General features: G+C 35.3%; 1 protein-coding gene across 5 annotated transcripts in view; it reads right to left on the reverse strand.

The window, feature by feature from the left end:
- Nucleotides 1-60: 60 nt before the first annotated feature.
- LOC105563453 (EH domain-binding protein 1) overlaps nucleotides 61-9,005 on the reverse strand; it is an 11,914-nt gene continuing 2,969 nt past the window's right edge. For 2 of the 5 annotated variants that reach the window (XM_012015061.1, XM_012015065.1), the window contains 16 exons: nucleotides 8,802-8,983; nucleotides 8,282-8,493; nucleotides 8,005-8,140; nucleotides 7,344-7,574; nucleotides 6,831-7,020; nucleotides 6,572-6,738; nucleotides 6,229-6,451; nucleotides 5,903-6,073; nucleotides 4,943-5,032; nucleotides 4,671-4,781; nucleotides 4,383-4,583; nucleotides 4,142-4,291; nucleotides 3,807-4,024; nucleotides 3,508-3,696; nucleotides 3,307-3,430; nucleotides 61-2,919 (listed from right to left, as the gene is read on the reverse strand). In XM_012015061.1, coding sequence (XP_011870451.1) covers nucleotides 3,349-3,430; nucleotides 3,508-3,696; nucleotides 3,807-4,024; nucleotides 4,142-4,291; nucleotides 4,383-4,583; nucleotides 4,671-4,781; nucleotides 4,943-5,032; nucleotides 5,903-6,073; nucleotides 6,229-6,451; nucleotides 6,572-6,738; nucleotides 6,831-7,020; nucleotides 7,344-7,574; nucleotides 8,005-8,140; nucleotides 8,282-8,493; nucleotides 8,802-8,983 — 2,553 coding nt within the window. In that variant the 3' untranslated portion in view covers nucleotides 61-2,919; nucleotides 3,307-3,348. The remainder of the gene's footprint in view (nucleotides 2,920-3,306; nucleotides 3,431-3,507; nucleotides 3,697-3,806; nucleotides 4,025-4,141; nucleotides 4,292-4,382; nucleotides 4,584-4,670; nucleotides 4,782-4,942; nucleotides 5,033-5,902; nucleotides 6,074-6,228; nucleotides 6,452-6,571; nucleotides 6,739-6,830; nucleotides 7,021-7,343; nucleotides 7,575-8,004; nucleotides 8,141-8,281; nucleotides 8,494-8,801; nucleotides 8,984-9,005) is intronic. The other 3 variants (XM_012015063.1, XM_012015062.1, XM_012015064.1) reach the window with 3 other exon arrangements.

Consider the following 9,005-nt stretch of genomic DNA (forward strand, 5'->3'; position numbering starts at 1 on the left):
TTCATCCCAGAATTCGACTTATACATGCAGTTTATTATTATAATAAGAATAAAATGGCACTCTTAGTATCATCAACATCATATTTATTGTTTCCTTCTGCAGTGCTTTATAAGTCTTCCCTTATTAATGGCGAATATTGCGTGATACGTTTTCTTTTTTTCCTTTGTTCGCTCGCACTCTCACATACATTACGATTAACATCGGCAAAGGAAAATAGAACGGTACATCTCCACAAGACTATAGCATTGGCAAGAACGATTATCTTTACAATAATTCTTTCGTATAGTAGTACAGAGTAAAATAAATTAAAGTTAATTCAGTGTGCTACAGTTTTATAAACATACCAGTATTCATAGGCACTAGAATAATAAATTATTGCTAAATTATTTGTCGCTTAATCCAATAGCCCCTAGTCGCGTTTGTCCCTAGACAGCGAGATATTCAAATACCGTGTTGAAGTCAGTATAATATACATATACATTTGGTTTGCCTATTTAGATTTTAGAATGCATTGAACTCCACAATGAGATCGTATAATGAGCGATTCATTCGGTCTAACAGAGCAGAGATCACTTTCCAACTTAGAACATCTATTGTTTCTCAATGTTCCAATCCTATATATTTTAACAACTATCTCCTCTTTTACTAAGGACCAACTTCAGCAATATTCTATGACTCTAGCTTAACGAATTTTCTGCGGGAAATAAACAAAATACAAGGAGCAAAGTTACAAGTAAAAATATAAAATTGTTTAAAGTGCTACAATACTCGATTTAATTATAGATATATATTATGATGTCAAGAGGAGATAATTCCCCAATGTTCTCATAAGCTTTAATTGCATATACTCTAAATACGTGTCGATAATTATACGATGCTTTCAGAAGGATTTTATATGGTCTGCTTGGAACATATATACATATCTCCGAATCAATTGTCACACTGTCCGCAATTGTATCGACGCTCCAATATTTCAAGCATCCGCGCAATATCTTCGACACATACATATTGTAATACAGTTTTAATAATTACATAGCGTTGTACATTAACGCAAAATTCAAAATTTATTTCAACAAAGATTATTCAACAGAGACAACATAATTTCAATTTCAAGATTATACTACATTGAATCGTAAGTAGAATGGCATCGACAAATACATTCAAAACTTTGCTCAGTGGAAAATTTGGATAACATTCACTGTGATTGTCAAGCATAACACACAGAAAACAACTATAATCTCCATATGCTCTATTTTTAACTCGTTATTTCATGAATTCTATGAAAACACAATTATGACTTTTCCAAATTTTTTCCTATGCTACGGACATTAATAAAAGAAATCGATATTTTAAAAATTAGAGTATTTTTCTCAATATCTAAACATTAGATTTGTGACCTCATGATGAAATCACAATGAAAGAAAGAGTTAAGAAATAAAACTTTATCATGTGTTATGAAAAGTAGATGTACACCTGTATCCCATATATTGCTTTTAGTAGGTAAACCCTGCTCTGTATTCTCCATATTACGGAGCAATTGTGCTGAAAAATGTACTTTTTGTCACAATATTTATCAACAATTTCGCGTCGAAATACATTTCTGTAGCAGTTATAAAAAAATGATACTAGTTTATCAGCCAGTTCCAAAAGGAACAACAAATGTAATATTCGTTATAATTCCCTTCCTCCGAGATCCGTTAAACCGAAAAATGTTTGAGCGGACAAATTTGGTTTTTTTTTACATACACATATAACGTTAGCCAAAACACTTAAATATAACGCACCATTTTGTTATAGAAAGTTATAGTCAACATAATAGTCTTATTACACGCAGATATACCACATATAAGAATTAGTCTTAGTAAAAATTAGTCTACGGTTTCTTTTAAAATTGCTTACCGTCAATAAGATTGTCGGATTTGTTGCATTGCCCTGCACGTACAAACCCGTCAAATAGGATGTAAAAAGTATATCAATTCGTTCGTATGGCACAAATAGAGTACATGCGAATGCTCGACGGGAACGACCGTTGCGAATACGAAACTATACATAACGCTGACATGATTCACTTTCCGCAAGAGTTCCATCATTATTTTTCCGTGAATCGACTTGCACCGATAATATCGCGAGATATATTTGCTAAATTACGTTTTACGTATCTCTCGCGTGTTCTTGTATAACAATGCACTTTAACTTTCTTTGGCTTTCCGGTATTAAATCTCTTAATAATTAAGTCATACAATAATTTCTCACATAAATCAAATGTCTAAAGTTCACTTACAAGAAAGAACTGTATTCAATTTATACTCTCTGGAACCTGCTACTAATTTATACATGAACAAAGTCTCTTAAAATATATAACACTAAATAGCTTTGTAATTAGATCTTGAATCTCGTCATATTCTTATCACTAATTTTCACTCTTTCCGAGCTCCGTTTCATTTGCGCTCTTATTTTGCTCGCCTCATATTTTATTTGAAAAAAAAGAAAATTATATATCTTTCCGTTTACTTCTTGATTGTAAACTGTTCTGCACCATTTTTCATTTCGTAGCACAAAATCCAATTAACGAGCAACATTTCACTTCGAGGATGAAATGCTCATATTATGTAATCGATATAGTGCTTGATAACATACAAAAAATTATTTAATCATTATTTGATGATTCAACGTTTTCCGACGTTTAAATTATTTTCTTGCTTTCGTTGTGAATTGTTGATCGACGAGCTTGTATTAAAAACAAAAATGGAGAAATTCTTTTGATTTGCCTATTAATAAATTAATCTACAATGCACAATAAAAAAATGCATTTCTAAAAAAAGACCTGTTCGTAACTAGTAACCATGAAATGTCACACTTAGCTCTCCAACACCTAATTCTGTTGATTTTTTGGCAACACCACAGCAACATGGGTCATGCCTGCAAATGTAAAAAATTTGTACTTTGATTACTATTTCTTATAAAAGAATTTTTGACAAGATAGATAACACTCAAATAATTAAACAAAAAAGCTTATTATAAATTGTGCTGTACTAAAAATTAGTCTGCTCTAATCTATATTTAATAAAAAGCTCTAATCTATTTAACAAAAAGCTATTTAATAATAAAAGTAAAGAAATTTAACTAGTAAAACTTTAACAAATAAAGATCAAGAAATTTAATTTAAAATTTATTTAACAGTAAAATTAATTATCGAAATTAATGAAAAGAGAAGAACTTAAATGATCTTATGCAACTGATAAATTAATTGTATTTACCTCCGATTTTCTTTATTTTTTAAAACTCACTATTTAATATATAACTTACCTTCACAATAGTATCGAAAAAACGTGATACACAATTAACTCCTCATTGCACAACGCAATTTTTGTTTCGTTGAGCTAGTCCAGCGCGAGATAAATCGCGCTCTATTTCGTCATCGTCCTCAATGCTAGAAATGATTGAAAAGAGCAAAATTTAATAATTTTAAATAAGTAATAACATAACAGATGTCTATTATACACTTACGCTCTCTCTTGTGTATCGAGATGATGCACTAATTCATCCCTTTTGTTCACAATAGACACTAATTCCTCCAACAATAAATTTTCACGCATTTTTTGTTCGGGTGTTTTCCGCCAATCTTCCACCGCGAGGATGCTTCTTAATTCGTGATTCAAGAGCTCAAATCTTCGCTCTAAATCATCTTCTTTTTCCCTAAATATTAAAAGTTCCACTTATTAAAACTTTAAATTGTAATAATCTTCCTATCCAATTTTTAGTCGAAATTAAAAATATGTGAAGAATAATATGCTTAAAGCACTTACAATATGTTTAATTGCATCTGTCTTCTTAAGAGCGCATTTTTTTTGTTAACAAGTGTGAACCATAGAGACATCAGTCTTTCCGTTTCGTCCTCGTTATCGCTCTCCATGGCTGCTCTCAATTGCTTTTCAAGCTTGCCAGCTTGTATGTCAATCTGATTCTGTTCTCTTTCAAGTGCTTCGAGCTCGTTTTGAATATATGATGTCATGTCTTTACCCAACTAAACTCGATAAATATAAGCAATTCAGTACAAGTCATTTCAAGTACTGTACAAGTGTCGCAACTTGTTTAATTATACTGGAAAATTATACTAAATTAATAATTCAAGTTAACATACCCCTCGAAGTGTGTACGGAGTTCTGTCTGGACTGCCCTTATCGGGCGAGATTCTTTCAATGATTTTGGAGAAGGAATACAGAGGTGAACCAGTTTTCTTTTCTCCATCTATCACACTCGAGTTCCCCAATATATTTCCATTGTACTCAGACTATAGAATTAATTGTAATTTATTGTCTTGTTACATAATTGAGTGAAAAAAAGATATCGAAAAAGTAAATCGCATGGATCATTTGCAATACCTTTATACTGATCCGATCACCGGGTGTCGACGGCGTGATACTCCGTCTAGGGCTATTATTCTGATCGTCTATCGATCGTCTGTCACTATTGTTGTCGTCGTTCAGTTGACTCGGAGTCACAGCGACGCCCATTTTCACTTCTGCTATCAAGCGTCTCGCCCTTTCCCTCAACTGCTGTTGCCTTTCGTCGTCGTTCTGTGTCTACAAAGTTACAGGCACATTAAACGTCCACAGTACTGTTCGATTACTAGGAAATTGTTTAACGCTATGTAAATAAAAGTGTAGAACCTCGACAGGACTGGTGGGGGAAACAAACCCGGATGGCTTCGTCTGATTCCTGGCTTGTTCTAGGAGTTGTCTTGCTCGCTCTCGTAATTCATCGTGTCGGCTAGCTAAAGGCTAATACAAAAAGAAAATCATACAACCTTAAACGATTAGTACGATTATTGAGCGTTTATATAACATTTTCGTTAATTTATTTTGAATAACTTTGGTTTTGTTAAGATATTGACATGGTATGACGTTAGCAAGCGATATTGAAAGCAAATATTGTTAATTACATGTTGTGAACGTTGTTCTCCATACGGCGGCGATGCACCTTGACATTCGGAACTACCTCGACTTCCTCTATCGTCAGAGTTTACCGAGTCCTACAAAAGACTGTTCTCAATATGTTTGCGCAGCTTTGTTGCGTCACGGTATTGTTGCAAAGCTTCTTTATGAATACACGATTCAGACTAAGAATATATTCGCACGCGGGAAAAATCAATAAACGCAGATTATTAAAGCAATAATGTAATTACATCACATAAAATTGTCAAGTTTACAAATTGTTTTCGATTAGATCTTCTAATTATGCCATCACATATTAAAAAAATTTTTGTGTTGCTTCCAAACACTCGTTACATTAAGAAAAAAGTATAAAATCTGCAAAAAAGAAGAAACTAAATCTTACTGAAATAAATTTGACTTGGAATACTTATAGACACTCTGTTATGGAATGTGTAAGAGTTTGCGAGGTCTATCTCTTAGAGATATATTTTTTACAGCATGTAAACTCACAATATCAAACATCTTGAAAGTAAAAAAAAACAATTATAAAGTCATGTATACTAAAATTGGTTGAAAAATAAAAACGTTAAAGTAAAATTTGCGCCAGGGAATTTTGAAAGCGAAGCTTATGGAACAGCCCGTACAAATCTACGTCATTTCGTGCATCGCGGAACATATTATGCGCGATTTCCTCATGCATATTTACATGCAGTTATATACGCGTGTGTTATGTAGGCGTAATCCCGCTGCCGCCAAGAAGCGCGATTTACAATCTGTTGGCCTATAATGAATAAAAAGTGAAGTAACGGACGTCTTTTAGACAATGCATTTTGACACAATCCGCCGCTGAAAAGAAATAACGGAAAGAGATAAAACAGTGCGCGTTATGGGTTTATTGTTAATGCAGCGAGGTATAACAGAAGGAATGCATAAAAAGCGACAGTCTGCGCAATCTCGTATATACTGACATCACGGATCGGACTTTGCGATTTGGTAAGCGAGATCGATTGCGACCATTTGTCGTCGATTATCTGTATGTTCTCCTCTTCGTCGTCGGAGCCGAACGGATCGGTTAATTGCCGGCGTGTCATAAGTATCGGACGTTGCTGCGCTTGTTGCACTCTCGGCGGAGACTTGCTCTGCGGTAAATTGGTATTTCATTTCCTCACAACGAAAGAAACTTGCGCGCGAATTAACCGGCGGATATTATACGCGACCATTTCTCCAGACAACACTCGGGAATAATCGCAACGTCGAGGTTGACCCCGAGCTTAGCCCGTGCATCGCTACGTACCTTCTCCCTCGACGAGTATTTTTCCTTGGTCGGCGACAGCACCTTGCCCAGGATGCTCTTTGAGCTGGCCAATATGATATCCTTGACCTCCTTCACGCTGGACGGCGATTTGTCCTTGTTATATTGATCGTGATCCTGACCGTCCGTGTTCAGGCTCAAGTGCAGCTTGTTTTTTAGCGAGTCGATGCAAATATCGTCCTTCTTATTATCGAACGGGTTCGACCTATGATAATGAGACGTAGTTTCTATTTCTAATCTTGCTCCTGATAAATATTTCCGCTGAGAAATGCACTTTGGACTGGCAACTTGACAGATTACATAACGTCATTGAGAATGTATTTACCGTCTGTTACTCTCCGCTTTATTGTTTTTCTGATCGATCTGCTCTTTTTTCCGTAAATTAATTATCTCCTGCCCAAACAGTTGAACACTTACGTCAGTGTTGTTGTCTGTATTAAATCTGCCAATCATGTAAGATGATTCGTCTGTTGTTTTACCTATTTGATGTACCTAGATTTTTTTAAAAAGCAATATATTGTTATTCGTATTGTGCGCCATTGGATACAGTATTACAATACATAAAAAAAATGTCGTAGATATACCTCCAATTCGTGGCCCGTAAAATGCGCTCTCAATTGATACAAATACGTCATCACAGCTAATTTATCAGGTACCGTTAATATATCCATGTCAGCTGGCTCGATAACTCTGGGTATGCCCAGAGTCTCACCCGCGTCGAACGCTTTCTTGCAGTTGCCTTTAACATCGTGCGGCAACAGGGAGTCGATGTCTCTACAAGTTTTTATTTTGGCTATTATTCAATTTGAAAGTAACACATAATCGAAATTCTGTTGCACGTGCCGCTATAAATGTACAAGCGTGTCGACCTTTCCAGCATTAAAAATAATCGCCCAAATGTTGGCACGAGTTACTCGACGCAAGACAATGACGATTTCAAAGTGTTTATTAATGGAATACGCGAATAAAATAACTGGCACACTGCCAGGATTGTGTCTATTGACATTTTGTTCCGAGAAAAGGTAGCGCGAAGAATGAAATGCTACTCCTTTGACAATTATAGTATCCGATCGAGACGAATGTCAAGGAATGCCTACATCAGATCAGGTCTGAAGTGACGAATAATGGCGCAAAACGCCATTCCGTTTCTCCAAGATGTCGTCAGATTGGTGACTTTGACGCCGGGATAATCCTTTGTGACTTCCTTACACCATTCCAACAGGTCTTGGCCGGGCGTAATCTCTTTCAGTCTTGGAATATTCGCGTCATTCTTTTTAAGATCCAACGGTTGCAGCGGCAGTCTCAATGTGCTATGCTCAATATTTTTACTGCAACGAAAGGTTGTAATTATTATATCATTTATCTAGAATAGTAAGAGGAAAGTCTATTATGAGACAGTAGGTTTCCAACGTCCAAATTCAATCACAAATCTCTTTTCGCGCAGATTACACGATCTAACGTTCAATTTTTCACTAAACAGACTTCACTCCAAGGGCAATAAATTCACGGTGAAACCAACAGACGATGCCTATTAATTTAGCAGAAACTCCGCCATCTTATATTAGGAGTCTATCTCATAATAGGAGACTTTAACAACAAAAATAGTATGCTCTTTACAAATGAAAGAAGTACGTGGTAAACTCTTTGCAAAAGTAATATTTAAAATGATCACTACCGATTGTATTATTTTAATATTGTACTTTATTAGCGCATGCGCGCGCTATTTCGCCAGGTCTAATACTACGACAGTATACGTACTCATTTTCCACGGCAACATTATCTTTTACGGGTGATTTTTCTTTCAGGGGATCTCCAATTCCTGTTAGACTAATGTCACGTATAAAATGCTCTCCATCGTTCACAGGTGTCGTATCATCCTTTGATAAACTCGCCACTGTACACATATCATGTACTTCATTAGTATATTTAGTTCCACAAATTATAATAAAATTGATAAAGTAATAAGTTAGAATTAAGATAGCAATTAGGAATTTTATGTTTAACAGTTTCAAAACGAAAAACAAACGAGGCTCACCACTTATAGGTGTACTGGGTAATTCACTTTCGGTAAGACTGCTCGTCATTAAATCAAGCTGAGTTGAAATATCTAAAATCTCGTCCAAATTTTTTACCGACACTTCTTCAACGTCTTCAGGTATATCTTCGTTATCAAAATCATCTAACGGCGCAATGTCGCTATTGTTATTAACCGACATTAAACTAGCCATACTTTGCATATCCTCGTCCCTAGAAAAGTTAAGAGACTGTTAATTTTTCATCAGTTTCTTCACATTGCGTTAAAAATTAGTAAATAAGTACAATGGGTAAACGGATAGAATTAGTGAACAAATATTCATTGAAAATGCAAATAAATGGCATTTCAATAACAAGACATCTTGAGGTAAACTAACAGATTTAGTGCGTCAGCTCTAGAACGTATTATTTAATATCTCTACCTCATTTGAATAACATTTAGCTACATAAATGGTACGTGCTTCCGGCAAGCTTATGAAGTTAATTAGCAGCGCGTGAATGAAATTAAAGCGCACACTTACGTCGCCTTGCCCTCTCGCAGGAACACGCATGATAAAGTGCATTCGAGCGTGGAGCTAACGATCTTTTTAGAAGTTGGCTTCAGGTCCAATTTGAGTTGTTGTTGACTAGATTCTAGGGTCGCATATTTTTTCATATTTATATTAGTGGCAGCGACATGACGCCTCTTTCCCGTTGACGAGACCTGCGGAATAGAACAATATATA

This window comes from Vollenhovia emeryi, unplaced genomic scaffold, assembly GCF_000949405.1.
Source record: "Vollenhovia emeryi isolate VEMERY1.0 unplaced genomic scaffold, V.emery_V1.0 DF939175.1, whole genome shotgun sequence".
Classification (NCBI taxonomy): domain Eukaryota; kingdom Metazoa; phylum Arthropoda; class Insecta; order Hymenoptera; family Formicidae; genus Vollenhovia; species Vollenhovia emeryi.